The 24,041-nt window shown below is 41.3% G+C and overlaps 2 protein-coding genes across 4 annotated transcripts; both read left to right on the forward strand.

The window, feature by feature from the left end:
• Positions 1-15: 15 nt before the first annotated feature.
• Positions 16-23,351, forward strand: RB195_024794 (uncharacterized protein; the record flags this gene model as incomplete). Of its 3 annotated transcripts, XM_064212696.1 has the most annotated exons (16): positions 16-70; positions 220-294; positions 350-383; positions 521-638; positions 849-957; positions 1,168-1,244; positions 1,711-1,845; positions 2,085-2,171; positions 2,510-2,626; positions 3,884-3,939; positions 6,157-6,325; positions 6,390-6,485; positions 7,441-7,521; positions 7,583-7,715; positions 21,193-21,275; positions 23,238-23,351. In XM_064212696.1, the coding sequence occupies 16 exons, from the start codon at positions 16-18 to the stop codon at positions 23,349-23,351; spliced, it is 1,539 nt and encodes a 512-aa protein (XP_064068575.1). The 3 variants fall into 3 exon arrangements, with proteins under 3 accessions (XP_064068575.1, XP_064068576.1, XP_064068577.1); XM_064212695.1 differs by lacking the exon at positions 2,085-2,171; XM_064212694.1 differs by lacking the exons at positions 2,085-2,171; positions 23,238-23,351 and adding an exon at positions 21,350-21,388.
• RB195_024795 (uncharacterized protein) lies at positions 13,089-13,379 on the forward strand (the record flags this gene model as incomplete). Its single annotated transcript, XM_064212697.1, has 1 exon — positions 13,089-13,379. One exon carries the CDS (start codon positions 13,089-13,091, stop codon positions 13,377-13,379), a length of 291 nt encoding a protein of 96 aa, XP_064068578.1.
• Positions 23,352-24,041: the final 690 nt, after the last annotated feature.

The following is a 24,041-nucleotide window of genomic DNA, read 5'->3' on the forward strand; positions in this document are numbered from 1 at the left end:
TTTCTGCGTCGGAAAATGAACATGAAGAACGACCTGACTCCCGAGCTGAGCAGGAGGAAACAACGGCATGGTAAGCGTATAAGATATAAGAGATATAATGTATAAGAGCATCGATGATGCAGTGAAGAAGACGAGGAACGCCGGGCTCTGTGCTCACTTATTTGACACCACTGAACTTCCTGCTTTGCCTTGTGTTTCAGAAACCTGGACACTTTGCAGACAGGAAAAAAGCCATGAGCGTCATTGAAGGGGCAATCACACAGGGTGATGCTAGGGGTGTCCCGGTTCAGGCAGGTGAGGGACGAGATTCGAAGTTTTATCCTCAACGATCAATGATCGAAGATTATAGACGCCACTGCATTTGCCAAGGACAGCAATATAAGGTGGGCCGGACACGTGATGCGCTTTAACGACAACCGTTGGACCAGAGCCGTGAACGACTGGGTTCCCCGCGATATTAAACGCACTACAGGAAGACCGCCTACTCGATGGTCAGACTTCTTCATAAAGTCCTTTAAAGAAATTTCGATGCTCTTCGTGTCCCACGCGAAAAGAAGAACCATTGGGCGACTCTGTTACGCGATCAGGACAAGTTATCGGCACCCACTCGACCTCTTCGAAGAACAACGGGAGTCAAGGTGATCAAGGTGATATAGGTGAACTTCGAACCATTTTCATTTCCGACTTTTTGAAAGTTCTCGTCTTTCGTCTAATTCTTTGCTGTCATTCCCCACTACGACTAATATTTTTAAAAAATGTAAAGAGAACGAAAAGAGAATAAAGTTAAAGTGGGATAAAACTTTGAACGGCACAACATCGTCATCGGCGATTAACTAAAATTGATTCAGGTATCAAGTGAGTGGACGAACTTCACAGGATGTCCTCAATGCTCTGATAACGAGAAATGTCGTGCAATAGAGTACGCCGCTATTATAGTAGGAAAAGATGAGCCCACGGGTGTGTTTTTCATCTGATTTCCTTCCCAGGTTTGTTCTAGAAACATTTTCAGGCTCTCTAGGGGCATTTTTGCTTAACGTATCTGGAAGGACTATTTCGTTATCACAATTTGTCTCAACTATTTCTGCTGTTGTTTCACCGTGAACCGCAATTCATTTTTGGCAAAGGCATCTAGCTGACTGCGGCTAGAGCTATTCTCGATATTTTCAGTAACTCTGGCTGGTGTTTTTCACTGGTTTCAAATTGGAAATGCGCGTTCGATAATTGTGGATCTACAGTATTCCAAGGTGGGAGTGTTTCATTGCTACTCTGAAATGGACGTGGATCGACAGTAGATTTTAGAGAGAAATCAGTCATATAGAAGAGGAACTATCTTCATGCCTAATTTCAGTAATAACCGCTTGTCGCTAGATTGTACCGAATATTAATATTATTCCTGTACTTGTCAACTTTAAACGGTCTTTTTTGAAGGTTGTAAGCAACAGTATGAGTACAGTTTTCACCTTCTGCGAACCTCAAGAGAATGATGGAATGAGTTATCATTGTTGTTGTCACGACAATAAATTTTGATTTTCAGAATTTTACATCCGACACTTTTAGCTGTAACGGTTATCGCTCCACAAAAGTGCCCTCCACAAATTCTGCCTCATTGTCCCTCAGCTCAGAGATTCAACTGAGAAGAAAACATCTAAAACCCTTCAAAAAAGACTTCGTTTGAAGCTGACAAGTACAAGAATGTTGACGCCAATTTAGGTGTGTGCCAATGTCACTCATCTCGTGTCTGGAGCAGTATCAGCACATGCACTTATACGGCAAATCACTGCCTACTCGGCACCTGTTGTTGCGTCAATTGTTGTATTGGAGTATCCAGCCAACAACTACACCGAGGTATTGCAACTACAGAAAGAATAGATTAGAACAACGCATTATATATATATATATATATATATATATATATATATTATTGTGACGCAAGAAAACACTACCATCGGATCAAACCATTTGTACATTGCTTTATCTTGTAAAGCGTGACACCATTTACTTTACGATGCAACGCAAGAGCAGTTCTTAAGCTTGAAGATAGCATTTGCCAAAAGTTCTCTCGAGATGGGAACCGCGAACTTCAGGCTTTGTATAATCCTATATGGAGAGTAAAAACGCAAAATGGGCAAGAACTCGAAGCTACGGTCTTCTCTGGCAGCATAAATGAGCTAGTGGGCATTGATATTGGCGCAATTGGTAGGCGTTATCTCGACCGCTACACACATTCTTCGCGTTTTGAGTTACCGTGAAAAAACATGATAATTCAGGCTGCTAATTGTATAGAATTCAGCTTTTTCGGGACAAGACATACGCTTGTCAATGTATAGAAAAGCTTGAGAGGAAAGTTCCAATAGGTGTTGCCTTTGAAAAGGAAAATGCGTATGGAATCATCATGTAGTACACCGTCCTTTAACTCGTGTACTCAATAAAATGGTTACGCCATAAGCTCGGTAACTTACCAACTTAAAGTCGGCTTATTTTTTCTGTTCTTCTAGATTGTTTTCTTTAGGCACTCGTTAACAAGCACAAAGTATTCTCCGCAGCGACTGCTCACGCAGTGCCACTGGACAACTCCATTACCGCGAGCCCTCCCTGTGGCCTGGAAAGTCTTGGGCCGAGCACACAAGTTGTTTAATATTATACTTACGGTTTTGTTTCCAATTGAGCAAGTTGACAGTCAGCTCTTTAACTCGTTGATTGCCGGATGCATTTATTTCAATGTTTTGACAACTTTTCATTTTCTGAACTAGGTAAGAGTTCACTCCCAGAATGATAGAAAGGATTCGTTTAGTTTTGACCCCCTTTGATTTTTGCATTATCAAGTTTTTTTTTTGTAAAATTTGCTCAAAAAGAGTGTACGCAGTGGGGATTTTCACTTCCGACAAACGCAAATTGCTTTCAAGCACACGTCACGTGCTCTCTCACAAGCGAAATATTCGAGTTCAAGATGTCAATCGATCAAAATGCTTTTCTCAACCGAACAGCTGGGGTGAGAAACAAGTGCGAAGTGTGGGGATGTCGTCGACATCGTCACCGTTACCATTTACTCGTTGCCGTTGCCCTGTCCGTTTCGCAGCTTGTCGCGCTGCGAAACAATGCGCGATGATTGAACAGGAATCGCGACAAAGCAAGAAAGTCGCCGTCTCAGCCCTGCGATTCGTCGAAAATCAATTCGGACTGCCCCGATAGGTAGTAAGAGACGCTACGCGTGCAAAGGCGGCGCGCTGCAATAGAAGGGATCGTACGAAACAGCATTCAGGGGCTGGCTGATTGCAGTTATTCAGGGAGAGATGAGCGGAACCACCCCAGTCTCGATAATCTACCACCCCGCATACGGACACTCCACCTGGAATCTGTACCACCCCAGATTCGTGGTATGCTGCCATTAAACACTGCGAATGTTTCTTTAAACCATCTTCGCGTTTGATTTGGAACTGAGGCAGTAAGAACGTGAAAAGGTGAAAAGATTGTAAAGGGTTCTCATAATTTTTCGTTGTTCGAGATTTCACACTTTCTTTTGCGTTTCCATTGCGTTTTGGAAAACGCGAGCGTCGTAATCTGCACGCCACGTCGTGGATGGGACAGTGCTGGAGAGTAATTAGTGAATCAAAAGCCTTGGAGATATCTCGGCACTTTTCATTCGGTTCGTACTCTGTTTATGGCGGCCGCCCTTTGAGCCTTTACTTAACCCTTTGTTCCCAAAAAAATGGCAACTCCCTTTTGATTCTAGATTTTTTTTCGAATGCTGACTTCTTATATAGAAATGTGAAAGTATCCAACTTCAACTTCATCTCCTAACATCTCTGCAAAGCGCAGAGCGAACAGCCGTTAGAGAGCTATGATTGATACGCTATGCTATAATCAAAAGATATTCTGTCTTTAGAAATGGTGGATCAATCGGCTGGCCTCAATTTTGAGCAGTGGAGACAACGATACATCGTTCGTGTTTATTGTCTATATTGAGCTAAATCCTGATCCTGTTAATTTGGAAGCAGTAGGTGATACAGCAAGTAATGCGCTCAAGTGCTTTCCAATTTTGAAACCAGATGCAATAATCTCTGATTGTAGAAGTGATTGTAAAATACATACTGAGCTGAGAATAATTAGTGGTTCTTTTATTTTCAAACGTGAAGATGCACGTAGAAATAAAGGGTGCGTATTGTTAGGTACCCGCAGCCGATTATCTGCAGCCGGATAAGTGCCTGCAGAAGAGGCTGTAGGTAGGCCAGAGCAGGCATATCTTGGGCTACCTGTGATCGCTAAGCCACGCCCATCCATCACCACATCACTGAGGTCATGAGCAATGTTTGTATTGCAACTACGTGATAGAGTTGCTTTCTACGAAGGTTCAAAGAACAAGAAGGCAACAATGTAACAACGTAGAAAATGGAAGAAAACGTAGAAAATGAAAATGCTAAAAATGAAGCAAAAACATAGAAAATTTCTACAATAACAAAACAACATCAGAAAACATAAATGAAGCTGACTATGTTCCAAAATAAAAGTTGAAAAGGAAAAAAAGCGTAAGAACGAGAAATGAGGAGCGCGAAGAAAATTTTTGGTTTAAAAGTAAAGCAAATGTAGCAAAAAATGCAAACATAGCTAACTGAAAATTGAAAACGTTCCAAAATAAAAGTTAATAGGTGTAAATCCGAGAACCTGGTTTTTGAAAGATGTAGAGGTGTGGTTGAAAAAAACTGTATAGAAGATATGGATGTAGATTTGTATTTTTACAGGCTATTAAATCTTTGTAAGATACTGCAGTAGTTTGTGAAATTTCGATTTTTTTGCTTTAAGCAAGTAAAACGTACTACGTAAACGATCATACTTCATACGGATGCAATAGCAGAGATAGCGTGCCCCTACGAGGCATGTTTCACACTTCATTATCTATGAGAGTCGCTGATGAAGGATGTGATGGGCGGGGCATGAGGCAAACGCAGCGCAGTGTTCTGCTGACGCTGCACAGCGCAATTAACGATCGCCGTTGCCAGTAGTTTTCCCTAATGATCGCCTGTCACAGCGGCTGCGGGTACCTAACGACCCTCCTCCCCTAGAACTAAAATGTATTGGCTAGATGTCCTGCATCATTTCAAAGAAATTTCCTGCTCTACACTGCTGTTGTAAATGATTTTATAATCCAATGATCTTTGTTTTTTTTTTGAGGTCATTGAAATGGAGTATCAAGCGGACAAAACGGAGTATTTTCGAACCTGTTTTTTTCATTTAATCGAGCTGATCAGACTCTTAGACAGTGTAGAGAAAACGAAAAAGAGTGGTAAAAACATAATAAAAACTCGAGAAAATGCAATATGAGGCATCGAATAACAAGTTAACGGTAGCAGGAAGTCGTTAGGGACAATATCGATGGGAGGAACAACAGTAGACTGTACGTTACTGATTAATTTGCTGTAGGTTTTTTGTTCTCAGAAAAATGAGAAAAGAATGGATTTTTGCTCACGGCTGTTGGTCGACCTGTGAGTGATCCATTTTCGAGGTTTTTGGAGTGCAAAGACCGACGGCATTGAGTCCTTTAAGCACTGCCCCTTCTCCATACACACAAGCCTCAGATGGATATATGTTACCATATCGTTTCGATAAAGCTCAAAAAACAAACAGTGGCGAAAATGCTCCTGTCTATTTGACACTTCAATTTGATGTTCCGAAAAAAGCATCAGTGAAACCAAAAAATCGGAATATTGTTGGCTTATTAAGCAAAAAATTCTCTGTCAAAGGGCAAATAACTGTTCATATAACACTTTTCACTGAGCGTTTTTTAGTTGAAAAAATGAATTTAAAAAATAAAAAATTTCGAAAACATCCCTTAATGAAGTGTCTTTTTGCTTTGCGAAAGAAGTAAGAGTCCGAATAAAATGCTAAGAATGTAAATGGGTTTTTTTTTCTTATATCCTGTTCTCGCTCGTCTCTGAGGTTTTTGAGCGCGGCATTTAACAAAATCTTCACAATTCGAAAAATGATAATAGTTAATTAGAACTTCTTAATACACTAAACATTTTTCATTGCATTACTTGGCATAAATATGCCTGTGTTCTCTCAAATGAGTAGATTCGTTCTACGATATTCTATCTTGTTTAATCTTCTCATGGCTTCTCAAAACAATTCTGAATCGTAGTCATGGTTTCAATTGTACTTCAGTGTCATTATTGGATCGAAACAACTCGTTACTGGAGCTGACAGCGTGATTGGAATATCGGTGCTTTTGAAAGAAAACGATGTTGTTTCATGTGGACATTTCGAACCACTTACAGAAAGAACAATTGCTGCTGCAAAATTCGACCATACTCTGTCGGGTTTCGTGAAAATGGTAGAAAGATTAACAGATTATCTATGCTTTTCTTTCTTTGACATTTCATGCTTCATATTTCTAGACTCAGTATGGAACTTCAAATTGGGCTTCTGGGATTCCCACAGAAATCTACTGCTTCTTCTACAATCCAAATGATACTGACACCGGTGATGAGAAGGTATTCAATGGCTTTGTCGTGCCCCGGGTCCGCTCTGAGTAGGAGCAGCGGGCATTGGTGGGGGGACCCAGGGCCGACTGTCCGAATCCGCAGGGGCCCTGCGCTGGGCTAGCCACCGGATGGCGGCCTAGCCCCTCCGAACCCTGCGGGCTCGATCCGAGGGTCCCTTCCCCCCTGCCCCGACTCCCCCTTTGGGGGCCTCAGGGCTGCCCCCCTGATCCCACGTCCCAATATATTTCCTAGGGTGCAATGCGGTTATAAGGGTTTTACAAATAGGGTTTATCCTTATGACATCAATACACGACACGGCACGCACAAATATACACGACATAAAGTGGATCAACAGAGGGGCCAGTCATGACTAGATGGTTAAGTGGTTCTCGGCAGCAGATGGATTAGGGTTGCGGTTCGGATCCCGTGGGCAGCCAGCCAGGGATAGGGTTGTTGCGGTGGTGTGGTGGTGCGGCTATCGAACGAGGCGGAATATAACGCAACGCAACACGACACCACGAATAATGCGGACAAGAGACTGGTCCGAGATCGGGAGAGTGGCGAAAGAAAAAACTGGAACCCCGACTGCTCGGTGCCAGCCCTTATATATGGCTGCCGCGTGGGAACGCTACCGTAATACATTGCCATTGGCAATGTTTCCCACGCGGCGCACGAGAACGGCGGCCGGCTGGGTTTTTGTTTCTTCTAGGTTTTTCTTACTACTTGTGAAGAAACAACATATACAACTTTCTACGGCACGTGGTTTTCAGAATGGAGAGTCTCCACGTGTGAAGGAAGGTTGTATAGTTGCTTCTTTATAGCAATTATAAATGGGGAATGACTCGATATTCTGTCCGTACGACATTACTTATTTTTATAAACTTAATGAATGAATGCATTGAAGTTTAATTTTACAACGGAAAAAGAGTTAGTGGATACTGTATACAGAGTTAATGAATTTCAGACCGAATTAGAATGGCAATTTGTTATCCAAGATGGCATATCATGCTCCAACGCTCCAGTATACGACCCGTTTAATCTGAACGTTAGTTATTGTGTTTTTGAATTCAAAGCGTTCTTCTCCTTCTTTCGATATTTATTTTAAGGATAGCTCTTGTTCAAGGGGTGCTAGTCTTCTGTGTCCAGTAGGAGATGCTTACCGGAAATCGACTCCATTAGTTTTAAATACTAGACAGCATCTCATTGTGGACAACCTGCCATTGTCTGGCCCATACTCGAGTAAGTGTTGTCGAATTTTCTATTTCAATCAAAACTATTTTGGGAGTGTAGTCGTCTGAATTCAAAAATTTCATTTCTGCTTTTGTGACGATTATAGCGCTATGGGGCGGGTGTAGCTTAGCGGTTAGAGGTTTCGCTTCCTGCACGATCGATCGAAAGTTTGAATCCGACCTAGTGCTCACCAAGCCTTTCATCCCTCCGGGGTCGAAAAATTGGTACCAGACTTGTCTGGGAGGATAAGAACACTGACTTGACACTTCGGCTAACGACCGTAAGTCATTGTATAGGCCAGTTACACGTTCGTAAACCTCAAACGATTCTGAATTGAAGTCAACGTGGTGGCGCATCCCAAGCGGATTGATTAATGCCAAACACTTTATTCCTTTATAGCAATATGATCCTTCTAGTGCAATTCACAATTCTTCCACATAGTTTTTTTTTCGTATATGAAGCATCCGTAGTGCATTTTATAAATAGGTAGGTAAATGCACGTATGTAAATTTATGTATGCACTTCCTGCAAGCAGCTGTTTCCCCGTAACATGCAAAGATATGTCCTATCACGTTTCTGTGTGTTTTGACAACAAGGTGATCCGTCTAATGTGCTCCCTATGCTACGTATCGACTGTCTCTTATTCAAGTACTTAAATGTTATCCTTCTTCTGAAGCGAGACTCCAGCCTCATCTACCCTTTGTGTAAACATATTGATATGTACTCTTTGCAACGTGGACTTTTTCTTATCGGATTCACTATTCCTTACATATTTCACTTATAAATCAACAACGAAAAGTCAAATGTTTCTAAGACCTGGAAGCACAAGAAACTGGAAAAACCTGATCAAAACACGAAAGAACATCTATATTACAATTTTAACGGTGGAATGCGATGAATATGCGCAATGTTTGCATAATTTGCTGTTTTTTTTTGTCGCTTTGTTGCAAGTTTCCACTTTGAAAAAAAAGTAGATATTTGGAGTCAACACCTTCACGCTGTGAATTGATTTCTACTATAAAACTCTAAATTATTGTCAAACTTTGAATCATGCTAATTGCGTTGGCCTTACTAAAGAGTCTATTAATTGCCCACTGAAGCACAAAGTTACACGAAATCATGATTATCATTCATGTGTAACACCATTGAAACGCGCCCGTAACATAATTAACTCTAAAATCTTTGCTCTCGCGTATATTTGTTTCGAAAATGGAAGTACGAGAGGAGTATTTTGATACCACATATCCGTGTAAAGATTTAAATTTTCCAAAAATTGTGAAGGTCGCTATTTTTTCGTTTCATCTAATTGATGGTAACCGCATAAACCTGTTCCCTACTAACTTTCAAAGCGGAGGATTATTTTTGAAGATTTAAAAGTAGTGAGCACATGTGTTTTTTTCATGACCAAAATCTGTGATTCGTCATAGGTTTTTTTAGGAAGTTTAGGCGTCTATTGAAGTTTGTAGAGAATAGCTCTAATTTTGCAAATTAACTTTCTAATTGCAATGTTCTTTCTTTTTTTTAAAGTCAATAAAGTCACTCTTCAAAGTTCAGCTGGAAAGCAGAAATGAAGCGCTGAAGATTAGAAATTTGTTGTACGATCCCACTAAAATCGAATTTTAATGGTTTTTGCAGAGCTGTTTCAAATATTGTACATACTGTTATAGTCAGAGGATTTTTGTCTACCCAGAAACGCCCAAATCATTTGAATAATCATAGCGCATTTGGTTAATGAGAATTTGATTAATTTTTCATGCATGATAGGTGCGGGACCAATAACCATCCTCACACCTCGGATAGGCGATCTTTTGACATTTTCGCGCCGCGAAGGTGCCGATACATTTGAAAATAGAAGGATAGATTACTTTCTTCAAGTAGGTAGTTTAAATCTTTGTTATAGAGTGCAGTGCAAGAGTATCAACTAAAATTTAAGGCACATATATTGAAAATGCTTCGTATGAAAATGATTATATTGCTATGCAGACCACGTCGTCAGGAGGCTAGATAGGACCATTCACTAAGAACTCTGATAGTATTGAATCGAACAGTCAAACTCATTCTATAGTAATTTCTTCTTAATTTCAGTCAGTTCTGTCATTGTGCCCTGTGTTCTATATGAATGAAATCGTAAAAGTGAATCTAGATTATTGGATTTACATCAGTATACTCAATCTCGTTTTCAGTCCTCTCACAACCTACAACACAAATATGGAATGCGTTGAAGTCTTATTTTCCTATAAGTTATAACTTGTACTCTTCTTTTGCGCTTTATAAGCACGGTTTAAACTACCAAGGTTGGGGAAATAATCTATCATTCTATTTTAAAATGTTTCGGCAGGCACGAAGATATGAGCCCATCACCTATCCGATGTATGAGAATGCCTGGCAGATCATGTCTGGGCGGCGAAAATATCCGATATTATCGGAGTGAGTGGAGCTTAAAGGCATCACCCCACGAATCTGAGGTGGTGCAGATTTCAGGTGGAGTATTCGTTTACGGGATGGGAGACTATGGAGAGGGGGGTGAGTCCGTCCATTTCTTCCTAATTGCCGTAAAAAACGGCCCGGAAGATACGGCTTCAGGCGTTCTGGCGCACTATTTTCTACAGGGACGACTGGACGACTGGAGCGCGCCAGCCTTGTGCGGCGCAGCATCTTCCGGGCCGTTTTTACGGCAATTAGGAAGAAGTGGACGGAATCATCTCCATCTCCGTAGACTCCCATCCCGTATACGAATACTCCACCTGAAATCTGCACCACCTCAGATTCGTGGGGTGATGTCTTTAAGTTGAAGAATTCGCTGCACTTATTAAATCGAATTAGGTATTTTTTTGATTTGTTTGGAAACACTAATTTGCAAACATTGCGAGAATTCATAGCATTCCATCATTAAGATTGCACACTATTCATTATCTTCGTTTCGATTTTAAGTATATGTAGATTGTGCTAAAGATGCAGAAGGGTTTGAAATCTCCGCAGAAAATCATTATGACGAAGTCTTTTGAGTGTATAACGCAATTGTTTCGCAACAGCTCAGTCACAATCTGTGATGAAACAATTATTTACACGAACGGATGTGTCACAAGCATTGTATTTTCGGCAAAGAACGTGGGACATATACTTCAAAGCAGATAGTTTTATGGGTCGTCTGTTGAAAACAGTTTTCTCGAGAGATAGCTCTTCATTCTTCAGAATCTCTAGAATTTCCATATTTTGTGTTCAAAAATGTTAGGAAGAAATATAGAAATAGGTCTTCCAAGGTTATGTAATTCTTTTATGTCATTATATTTATTTATATTTACATTGTATGTGCATATCATTATATTATAAACACATACGTGCACGTGGTGGTCCCGTTTTCAGTGAACGTAATTAAGCATTAAATGTACGCTTTGGATGCGTGCGAGATATATTTCGGGTCAACACTTTCAACGCCTTAAAAGCAGTGCAGAGGAAGATGGGAGCTCTCGAACTCCAGCTCGACTACATCTTGATGAGGAACATTCCTCCGTTGGAAGTTCAAAAATCTAGACCTGTTTGGGACGTCGCATTCTGTTCTGACCACTGTCAAGTTCTTGTCAGTTATGAGATACGGTTTCACAAGAGGAACCGAGAAGTTTCTCTTCAACCGATCATCGACATGACACTTCTGATAGACGAGGAATGCAGAACCAAATTTTGCAAACTTGTCTATTCGGACCAGGAAAGAGCTTTACGATGCAAATTTTTCTCAAAGTGCAGTACAGGCCATTGTAAGAGGAACGTTACCGGTTCTAGTGCCGCAGTGGAGGTTTACCTTTGCATCCTGAATTCTGAAGAGGCGTGAGAGTAGAAGAACCTGTGGAAGGCCTCTGCTTCACTAGAACAGTATAGCAGCAAGATGAAAAGATGTTTTCCAGTCCTCAACATTGCCAATGCGGTGGCTGTCGGTGAAACAACCCTAGCAATTCGGAGAAACCATTTTAAGACTTTAGTGGACGGCAAGCGCCACCAGCTCTTAAACTCGAGCCCGTTCATTGGCCGGCACAGGCGGTCAGCAAAGAAGCACCGACCGAGTCGGAGATTTTGGCCTGTATCCAAAAGTTGGAGAAGGGAAAATCTGGTGGAATTAGCTCAAAAATGCTGAAATGTCTTCGGAGGGTGACGAAATGACCAGGTGTTCATCGTCAGGAGAGCGATCGAAAACTGACTGCGTATTTGAAGTGAATGCAATGAGCTTTTCTTAATAAGCTTTACCTCGAAGCCTCTTCCAACTCTTCCCGTCAGGGCCGCCTTCTCAACGCTTTTCTCGCCGTTAGAACACCAGTAGAGTTTGATTACGTACTTGATGACATGAACCAACGGACAATTTCAGTCCAAACACCGGCGGGACGTAAATCATCGTTAAATTGGTAACCGGAGTGAGACAAGGAGCAGTAGTAGGACCCCTACGGTTCTATTTCCCCATATGTATCATGCAAAGAACAGTCGATCATTACCCTGCTGAAATCGTCTTAGCACAATCAGAGTGCCCCTTGACTGATCTCAAGAACCCCGACGATATGGTTATATTTGCAGAAAGCAGTGCGATACATCAGCGCATCGGAAAACTGCCTCGAAGCTGCAACCTGCAGCCTATGGACTACGTCTCGTAGATGCCACTCTTCCTCAGCCTACAGCTCACGTAACAGAACCTATCGAGGAGTTCAATCGTTTTCCTGTCCACCCTTATCCCCGTTGGAGACCTCCAGGAGACTCACATCTCCTTGCTCTGATAAGTGCAAGGAGATGTGAGTCTCCTGGAGGTCTCCAACGGGGATAAGGGTGGACAGGAAAACGATTGAACTCCTCGATAGGTTCTGTTACGTGAGCTGTAGGCTGAGGAAGAGTGGCATCTACGAGAAGGATATTCAGCAAAGTTGCATTAAAGCCACCCCTGCATGTCACTCCTTAACGAAATTCTCTGATAGACTCCCATTCCTCGAAGTCAAGCGCGAGTCTACATCTCCGGTATTCGCCCTATAATGATGTGTGGATCGAAGAGTTGAGTAGCACCATGTACAATAGGAGCGGAAGTCGACCGCAAGGAGAAGAAGCTGTTTGGCTACTTTTGGTCCAGTGCATGCCACAATGTAGATTTTTACGCGAAAGTCGATGTTCTGTACAGGCGGATGACACATAAAAACTACCATGATATAACGCCAGCTTCGGAAGTGACTGCAGGTCGGTCAGATTGCGAAGAGACCAGTAAGTCCCCTTGTTCAACGTGTTCTGAGGATTCTCCCGTATTCAAGTTGGAATAGGCCTGGTTGGAAACGGAACTATCGGACTGAGGTGGTGAAAGAGGACCTGAAGACGATTGGCGTGGACAGGTTGCTCAGGCGACACGTAGGGTTTTACAGAATGTGGAATAGCATTGAATGGATTGATTCTGTGCAAGCTCTTGTTGAAGATCGAGAAAGATGGGCAGAGCTGTGGTCAAGCGCGACACACCTCGGCGAAGATAAGGGCAATCGCGTCTGCGATAATAGCAGCCAGCCGATTAAGTCAAATTTCAAGTATGAGAACGAATATCATTTCATCACTGTACAGAAGAGACGGGAGCACTTCCAATGTCGTGCGAATCTTATCATGTTTGTATCAAAGCTTCTTCAAACAGGGGTGAACACACACCAGTACTACAATAATAGATGAATAGTTCCTCTTCTCCATTATAAATGTGAAGCAAAAGTCAAGATTGTTAACACTCTTCATTATGGCTAACGTTTCGGCGTCGTCACCTTCGTAGGAGTCTAGGAATTCAGAACATTTGCAACTTATCCTCTCAAATTCTTCATACAGCACAAGTTATTGTCCCATAAGAGATTACATTCCAAAACAGGAACGAAAGGAACCCAAATCGTTGTGCTTATCCGAGCAGCTGCACTGTCGTGATATCATCGGACCACCCCGTGATACAATCGCGCCGCTTGATTGGGATGCAACCCGCGTGTGATGCTGCAGACCAAATTTTCATTTTAATGCAGAGCTAATTGTACAGCTATATCCTCTTTAATCTACTTAGATGTCCCGCCTTCACTGAACGTGCGGCCTCCAGCATCTTTTACAGTCGTTTTACACTTCCTCTGCCATTGTCATCCAAGATGTTCGCAAGTTTCGTGGGTGACGTTGGCAAGGTCCTTCAGTCGTATCTAGCTAAGCTCTCAGCTGGTCCATCAGTGCAGCGACCACATCACCCCATCTCGTCAGCGGTCTCCTTCGAGGGCGTTTAGCATCCCTTGGGATCCACTCTAGCATTCTTTTAGTTCATCTATCGTCGAATCTTCTCATAATGTGACCGGCCCATCTATGTTTTGTTTTCGATATATATTCCGCTGGGTTGCGAAGACGAAACATTGTTAGTAATTCGGAGCTGCGAAGGCAGGCGAGGCGTTGTGTGCGATGGTTAAACTTCAGAAGACTCAAGTGCTCTGCGGGTAGTGAGTAGCTTTCTAGACGTGGCAGCGGTGTCTGCCCACGTCACCGCTACGTAACAGAGCGCTGGAAGAACTGTCGAATCTAACAGATGGGACGGAGATCTTGGTTCTTCAGTTGGTTTGTGGCTTCGCTGAAGAGTGCGAATACTGCCCATGCTGCTCTCATCCTTCTATTCACTTCTTCCTTCACGTTCATTTCCATACTCATAGAACGTCTGAGGTATACGTATGACGAAGTTTCCACAATTTAGGGAACTTCATGTTGTACTCTTCCGTCCTCGCAGTAGACGTTTTTGATAAGCTGCATCTTCTTTCTGTTTGCTCGCAGTCCTATTCTCTTCCTTGCTTCACTCAGCTCTTTGAGTATCGTTTCTGCTTCACTGGTACTTTTTAAATAGAGAACTAGTCGTCCGCAAAACGAAGGTAGGGGAGGAAACTTTTATCAACACGCATGCGCCTTTCTTCCCAAGAAAGCGATTTCATCATTCATTTCCAAACACCCGTGAACCGCTTCTGCGATATAGTATCAGTATAGTATCTTGTCGTATCTCCTTTCCAATAGGTATGCTGAGGCGACGGTGGGAAAGCTGTATGGTACTGGAGCATCGATTGTAGCGATCACGCGTCCACACCTTGATCGACCAGCGCTGACAGTATTGCATTCGTTTCTATGATGTTTCTACGCTTTCGAATGGTTTCTCATACTCGACAAAGATAAGGACAAGGGGCAGGCGGTATTCTCGGCAAACCTCTATGATTCTCGACATGATGTGGATGGGGTCCATGCACCTGAACCCCTTGCGGAGTCCAGTTTGTTCTTGAGACTTGGCTTCATCCTGCATCCTAAATATGCGCGTCAGGCGTGATTTTGATGAATACTTTGCATAACACACTCAGCAAGCATATCGGACGGAAGTTCCGAGGATCCTTTCGGTCAACGTTTTTATGGATAAGAACGGTTCGCTAGTTCTTCCACTGGTTTCGAATTCTTTCTTTTTGGAGATAGGACGTCATATGCGCCGAAGGCATTACATGGAGCGGATGCCCACAGCCCGAACAAAGTCTGCTAATGTAAAATCAGGTCTGTGCCAGGTTTCATGCTCTTGATCGCGACTCGTACTTCCGAAGGGAGAATTGAATAGAATAAATCCGTGGATCTATGGAATATCGCTCCTTCTACTCTTAGTCTTTTGCAAAGCAATCTCGTGGTACTTGACACCCTTTGCAGCCCCAAGAAGGGCATATAGATCAGCGTTTGTGGTCACTATTCTCGGGTTTTAAGCACGAACTTTGAGACAGTTTCATTGGCGAGTCGTGCATGTGTCGCCTTGATCCAGAATCGAAGACGTCCTGAGCATCCTGAGATCTGACCATTTCACACCGGTCGCCAACAGTCCGACGTCTGAGACCGCAGAGCCCGGTGTGCAGAGTACTGCGGTAGGGCATATGCTGAAGTGGCAAGAAGACTATAACCAAACAAAGCAACCCAACATCGCGAGCTTAGCTTTTACCACAGGTCCTCTCCCAATCTACGTATGGATCAGGGAGCCACCTCGCGACATTCTGCTAACACGGAGGTGAATTTTAGCGGTGGTTTCCGCTTACAGGACTTTCAAATTCAGAGAGGTCGGAGAAGGACTAATGAGCTTGGGAGACCCTGCCAGAGGGCGATCTTCTTCAATGCGAACACAAAGTGGTTGTTCTGTTTCGCCGTTGTATTGATGCCCACATGAAAAGTGCGAAATTAAGTAGACTACACTAAAGGTCGTGCAATTGCCTTCCTCGCCGAACGGGCATATTACGCAGTTTAGAGTTGGACATTGTACGTCCATTTGCGAATTAGCTGCTCTCTGAGATTTGTGGGAGGCACTTCGAAAAGTCTCATGTGGTACTCGAGACTGTACTTTAGTAAACTAAAACGCATTTCTCTACTTAAGGTGTTGCATATGAAAGGCAAGGAGAAATTGTTTCTTTTTTTGTGTCCTCACTGTGGCATGTTCTCGTTGCGCAATGAGACCTGGCCTCGGGGTCAAGCGTGTAGTTGGGAAAAAACCCTCCTGAAATAAGTATATATATCAAAGTTCCAGTGGATGTACTCCTTGTTCAATGCTCTTCCAATAATTAACCGCCGAACCTACTAGTGCCGGCACCAATTTCATAGAGTTTTGCATCTTGCAGAAATCGTCCAATAAGATAATCATTAATGAAACCGTTTCACCCGAGTATTTGTATTGCATCCGGACAAACTTGTGTACATTTCTCCCTTAAATAAAGAATAACACCGGCATAATCCTTGCTTGAAACATGTCCTTCATCAGCCGCCTTTGCTACCGTATATAAATAAGATCTACACGCGTTCGACGTTGTGCACATATCAGCCATTTTCCCTTGGATTAGCTGGAAGATTCCTATTTGAGTTCCGAAAGCTTCACGATGGTGAGCGTATTGAAAAGCAACACCACAAGCGGCTTGCATTATCCCTAGAGGACCTCCAGAAAGGACCAAACGTTCATAGTCCAGACCGGTCATCAAAAATTCACTCCTTTTCCAACTCCTCCAATGACATTTTCTTCCGGGACTTCACAACTTTCGAATAACAGCTCACAAGTGTTTGATCCACGCATTCCCATCTTATTTAACTTTGGTGAAGTATGGAAACCTTCAAAACTCTCTATGACTCCTCCGTGCGTCTATTTCCTCACACGTTTGCCTCAGGTTGGTAGCATGTCTTCCTAAAAAAAAAATCAATTGCAGTAGTGCATATTTCTAGTACTTATTTCAGCACCTATTTTGTAATTAGAACCGCTCAGCGGATCGTAATTAACTGCTCACCAACTCCCCTGAAATAAATTAAAATAAACAGAATTAAAGAAACAAACTGGACGCTTAATGATAAATCAAGAATAATATAATATAGCAAATATTGTTAAATACCACTATAATAAATATTGATATAAAATGCTGCGAGTGAGAACAGCAAAGAAAACACTGTAAAACCATTTTAACGCCATTTCCTACTATTTCCTCACAATTTTACGCATCGACAATGAAAAAGAACGGTTGAGAGTTCGACCTCCGCCGGAATTTTTCCATTTTTCCAAAATGGAAAAAAATTATACCGATTCAGCATTCTAAAAGCATTTTTCTCCATTTCCTACTTCCTACACACAATTTTACTCATTGACAGTGATTACAGACAATGAATAATTCAATCCCCGCCGGAATCTTGATTTTTGCAAAACCGGGAAAAATTACTGAGAAGAACATTTCACAAATTTTTTCTCAAATTGTATTTAGATCACTGCTCACCGCATATAGGTGTTATTTAGAGGTCTAGCTATTAGAACCAGGCACTGATTGGAAATTACTGCTGGACTGGTCAGATTTTAGTCGCTTAAATAAATATTAATAACGGACTACAGAAGAGGCGGATGAAGACAGAGGTGACTGCTTTCTGTAAGATGTATCTAACAATGTAAAGGAAGATTTAAGCTATTAAAAGGTTAAAACATCTTTTTCATCCTCTGATTTTTTGAAAGCTAGTTGAGAAAAAGTTGAGAAATCTAGCATTTTTCCCAACTTTTTCTCAACTAGCTTTTGGAAAAACAAAAACTACCTGGAGGAAAGTGAAACCGAAGTATGATAGTTAAAAGTTTCCACTACAAAACACTTCCAACAGAATTCGTCTTTATTAACCACGAGCTGAGTTGTTGGACATTGTTTGAAGTCATACAAATTTTGACGCATTGCTGAAAGTCTGAGATTTCGCACTTTTTTCCATTGCGAAATTAGGGCAGCGCGTTTGAAAAATTCGATGCCATGTTTTGATAGAGCATCAAGAAAAACCATAGACGACAAATTTTGGTCTCTGTAGGTGTTATGGTACTCGCAAGAGCTAGTTGAGAAAAACTTGAAAATTTTAGGCAAAATTTAGGATTTTTCTCAGCTAGGTTTCAAAAAAACGAGGAAATCTAGAAGCACCAAACTTTGGAATATAGAAGAAATCTTTCTTTACGGATCGTAGCCAGCTTTATTGCATGAAGTTTACTTTGAGCTTCAATATTCAGAAATTCGTGGAGCCTACTTTGTGCTAATTTTATCCTTTATTGAGCCTGTAAATGTCTTTTTTTTCGCTCAATAACAGCATCCAAATTGCTTTTTCAAGTGATAATAATAAATTGGTCACTGTCGGAAGAGAAATGTGCTCTTTTAACTCTTGTACACTAAATGCAAAAATCCCACTTTTGTCGGGCATTGATCACCGACCGCTGCAATAAAAACAGAAACACATCACATTGCGCCTGCAAATAGTCGAGGTTGCAAAGTGTTTTTCCTTAGAGTACGTAATGCATCTTATTGGTTGTAATGAAATAGTTCCGAAGCAATAATCGAGCAGTGAAAGAAGTGAAGTTTGTCTCCTACGGCCTCCTAGTACTCAATACGAAGTTACCTCTGGCTAGTTCCATTTCTTGTAAATAAAATAATAATACAGAAATTAGTAATGCTTAGATTTGATGGTTATGACGGTATGTTAAATTCTTTAGAGGATCAAGATTTTTATTTAGCCACGTGCAATTAAAACACTTTGCTTTCTATTTCATTATTTTTACAACTTCTTATTAGGTTTATAATGTGTATTATTATATTACTTATTATATTATTTATAATGCGTTATATTTAATTCGTTATTTGGTGGTTTGCCCTCAAATAGACAACTGACTGTGGATATCAGATATTCACTCGTTATTCCTTCTTTCATACTCAATATTTTTTACTTTTTTGCGAAATGTTCTTGACCAACTCACTTTAAAGCAAGATCGAAAGGATTTGTTCAGGACGCATTGTATAATTTACACTCTTTTTCTTGTCTTCACACTCACAATCTCTCGCATTTATCCTAATTTCAATGCTCTTCTTTGTTTAGTATTTTCTCAAGCTAGGAACTGACCAAAAGGTGTGGAATTATGCCAGCAAAATTCCTAAAAAGAAATACTTCACACTTACTTACTTCAATTCAAAAAAGTATTTTTCTAACATTTCGCATCCTTTAATACATGTGCATTTAAAATCGACTCTTCCCTTTTCTTTGTTGAACGGTCAAGAGGTACCCGTATGATGTGCCGCCACGTATCCAGGAGGCTAATAAACGTCGTTAATTGCACCGCGCGTCTCCTGACAGCGTCATGATCGCTACAGTAACATGGCTGATCCTCTTGTGCTACGTCTCGCTGACTCCCCGCCCACACCACCCTCCCTGCCCATTTTTTCCCCGCGTCTGCTGCTCTTACGAAGAGTTTTCTTCGCTGCACTCGCAGCTCTTGCAATGCGGTTTTAGAATCGTAGAAAAAGAAAAATGCCTGATGTAAGATGTTGTTTGAAACTCTATATAAAGTATACTTGTAAATTAATATAAATGAAAGAGGTTTGTATATATGCAGTTTAGAAATGCAAGTAAAAATGAAATTATTCTGTTTTGAGTTGTTAGATGGAAACAAACCATCTATGTCTGAAAATGCAAAAGACGCTTTAAAGAATTTCTTATTGGTCGGTGTGATGCTATCTTTTTTTCACTTTTTTCTTCGCTTTCTAGGAATTTCTTTTTTCTTATCTAGCTGAGTAAAAGTGCAATGCCTAACGAGGCGCGAATGATGCCTCGCAGACATACATTGTACCTCAAGATAGATCTCGAAGGTACAAAGGTCTCTGTTCGCCAATAACACACCTAACCTGTTATATTGATTTTGTGCAGAGAATAGATACAAATAAAGCGATAAAACGCTATTGGAAGAAGTTTGAAGAACCATACAAAGTTTTATTCTACAAAAAGTGTAAGGAATTATTGAAATATTTCAAATGCGCTCCGTCCAAACATTATGTACAAAATTTTGGAAAGGCAAAATGTAGAAAGGAGGTTAAAGAATGTATACAAAGTAATAAGCACATAAAGCTGATGTACGTATCGCTGCCGCTGTTGAAAGTTGAACAGGAATTCGTTGAATGGCATCATGAAAAACACATACTTATGCACTGCGAGTTTATATAGAAGAGTTAGGGGATGAAATATGTGGAATGATGGGATGTATGAAAATGTATGCATGCTATTCTTTTCCCGAAGCATCTTTTTGATATAATCTTTACTTGTGTGAAGTTACATTTGATAGAAGGATCTACTTTTCTTTTCCAATAATATGCGCTTAGTTTACTATATCCGTACATCAGAATTTGCTGCGTCAATTCGTTTTTCACTCCCTTCCCTTCAAAATTCGCAGTGTCCACTGCTTCATCGCACGGCGTTGAAGGGAGGACAGGAGCGGTCAGTCGGTTTTCACGGGTACCTCTTGTCCCGCACCCGGAAGTGCAGGAATAAATATTTCAGTCTATTGCACTTTTTCCACATTTTCCTGTTTCTCTTGTGTTTCCACAGTGCCGATCCAGGTACTGTTCTGGAAGTGTCATATAATGCCTAAATAAAAAGCTTATTGATTAGTAGAACACTTCTGTACACTTATTCACTTTTTCTTAAAAAATTGCGGTTGTGCGGACTTAGTTAATAACTTAAAAAATGTTTAGTTAACGATAATTTGTTTAATAAAATTTAAAAGAAAACTTTCAACTTGCCTCTATAATCGAAGGACTAATTACTTACATTGTTTTGCAAATTTGAAAGTAAACATTCACGTACAGTATACATAAAAGTTCATTTACCCTCACTAACGTATGAGAGAAACTAACCAGCCTTATGAAAGACAACATACCCTGCTACAAAAATTTGGACAATGGTGGAAAGGTATAGTGTTCGCGTATCATATGCATGGCAATGGTTCGGCGGCCTACCGGTGAAGAGTTTTGCATAATTATGAAGTATTTTCGTGACAGACAGACAAAAAAAAACACACGCACACACAAACACACACATACGGAGTAAGCGCTTTATTAAATAGCATAATACGTTTTGTTCACGTCTGCAAGAGAATTTCGTTTATCTTTGTTCACTTACTCATCGTTTCTCTATTCACCTACATTGTTTTTAGTCCTGAAGACGTCCTTGAGGATCCGAAAAAAGGACGTGAACAAAATTACGACAGAATGTGCACCTCTTTTACTGTATTCAGAGGTACGTATTTGCTACACCAAATTATACAAATGTATCCTAGTAAGTTTGTTTTACTTGGCTTCTATATTTTCTAGGAACAATTTCTTCTCGTATTGAGCATTGAGTTGGGTTGAGGAATAGATCGTGAGCGTTGTTCGTTTTTCAAATCTCAAACTGCACACAAAAAGAGAAAGCATTGTCATAATTTTTATGTTATTCAAATGACGTCTTTTCTACAGGAAACTAGTGCTTTAATCTTCTAATTTTATCGATGCGATGTATTAATTTTACCGATGTAACGCAATTGCTAAAAAATTTGTCCGATTGCACTACTGATGGTTCGATGCCAACAGAGTCCTTCACTTCTCCGGGATGATAAGCTGGTACCACACGCGTAGGGAAAGAAAAATCACTGACTTGATACTCTCGAGACCTTATTATCTAGGCCGCATACGCGTTTGTAAACGTAAGTAGTTCTGAATTACTGTTGAACGCGTAGGGCATTCTAAAAGGATTAATCAAAGCAGCGAAATCTATGCACTTTGTTGATACCTGTATTTTCGGTTCATTGAAAAAAGTGTCAAGTGGACAAAGCAGACTATCTACGGCACCGTTTGCTCCGTGCGTTTAATCGAGGTGTTAAAGCCGTCAAAACTGCTTTTCAGATCTGTGCTGTGTATGGAATGAAATAAGGCACAAATAATTTTGAAAAGAGTAGAAAAAGACAAACAAAAAACACGAGAAACGAACAATATGAGACATCGAAGAATTTATTGTACTGTGGGAGGAACGACAACGGAGCTACAGTCGGGTCAAAACGACGTGAAGTACGAGTATGATTACACGAGCGCTAGCACCGGAGCAACCGCTCGCAGCGTCTTGTGAGCGATCTGCTTGGCAATTTGCCATAGTGACGTGAATAGACGTTATCCGGACCGATATTGGCCGCAATTTTTTATTTGTGTCCTTTTTTGCTTTTTTTTCTGGTTTTTTCGTCTTTTAAGATTTTTTTCCTATTTATGTTATGTTCGCTGTATTTGCATTTGTTGTGTAGACTATACAGTATTTCCGTTGTTCCTAGGTTATTGTATTGTTTTAGTTCATGTTTTGCTTTTGAAATTTGATTTAAAATTGTGAAACGAATAAAAACCATACAATAACTTAAGAACAATGCAGATATTATATAGATCTGAAGAAAAAGCAAAAGAAAAAACAAAGGAAACGAGGGCAAGCACAACAAACGTAATAGAAGTACAAAAAAGAGCTAAAAGGACGAAAAATCAGAAAGAAAAGCAAAGAAAAATGAAAAGAAACAAAAAATTACGGCCAACGTCGACCCGGATGACGTTACTTCACGTCACTTTGGTAAAGTGCCAAGCAGGACTCTGCGAAGGAAGCTGCGAGCGGTTGAAAACCGCGTTGCTCCGGGGCAACCGTTCGTGTAACTATACTCGTGCTTCATATCGTTTTGACCTGACTGTGCTTTCAAGTACTGTTCCTTCTTCACACATATAAATATCCCTGAGAAGAACCATCAATTTACACGGATTGTCAATCTCCCAATTGATGGTTCTTCTCAAGGCGTGCCTCGACTGCAATATCTTTAGATGGTCCGGGAATTACTTGCACAGCTTAGAGGTTTAGCTATGGGGCAGAGATTGGCTCCCACCTTAGCTATTTCATTTATGGCCAAAATTGAAGTACCTGTTCTGGAACTACGTCCATTGTTCTACTCTCGGTGCAGTGATTGTTTTGCCATTTGCGCCACCCAAGCTGAGATGGCCAAATGTTTTAACTTGTTGAACCAACCGACAGTCCGAACACATAAAACTTGTTAGGGAGAAACCACAGGGCAACTGGCTTCCTTTTTTGAACATCCAGGTTGGCATCTCAAACGGTAAGTACCAAACGAAATGGTATCGTAAGCCCAGTAATAAAAACTTCTTGGTTCATTTTCTTTCTGCGCATCCATTTTATATGAAGAAAGCTGTGCTTGACAACATGTTCCGCACGGCAAGAACCGTTTGTAGTGGACCTGAGGAGAGAAAGGAATCGTTAACTTTGGCTTACGAAATTGCTGTTTCGAATGGTTATTAAATCCGAACGTCTGAAACGAGACGATACCGAAGTGAACGAGCACGACAAGTGGGAAACCCCATTACAGATAAGATACTTCTCTACTTTCCTCACATCTTCGATGAAGTGACCGCTGCCATTAGCAGTGTCTGAGGACAGCAGACTTGGACAGCTCCGTCTCGGTCGTTGAAATACCACCGAACAATTTGAAACGTCAGTTAGTTCGGAATCGTCTGTACGATACCATCTGTACAACACCGAACTGTATTATTTGTCCCGCCGGTAGACCAGGAGACTGCTTGAGATCCGGAGTAATCTACCTAATTTCTTGCACGAACTGTGGCGACGAGTATGTCGGTGAAACGGCACGACCGCTGTATGTCCGCATCAAAGAGCACGTGAGCGGCAAGAATAGGTTACGAGAATGGACACCTTTAGGTGCCCATAGAACACAAAAACACGACGGAGCCGATTTTGAAATTAGGGTCCAAATCTTAGCGCACGAATCTAAAACGTTGGCTCGCTGGAGGCATTTTGGATCCAAGCCAAAAACCCTAAAATGAACCGCAAGGGTGAATGTCCGTCGATATCGTGAACTCGCCCCATATTTCGAATGGTTCGTCCGATCCGGATGTGACATTCGAACAATTCGCCCTCGTGATCGATCAGTCAGCGGTCCATGCTAGGCGTCTCCGATCTGAGTTGAGCATT

The sequence above is a fragment of the Necator americanus genome, chromosome X (genome assembly GCF_031761385.1).
Source record: "Necator americanus strain Aroian chromosome X, whole genome shotgun sequence".
NCBI lineage: Eukaryota > Metazoa > Nematoda > Chromadorea > Rhabditida > Ancylostomatidae > Necator > Necator americanus.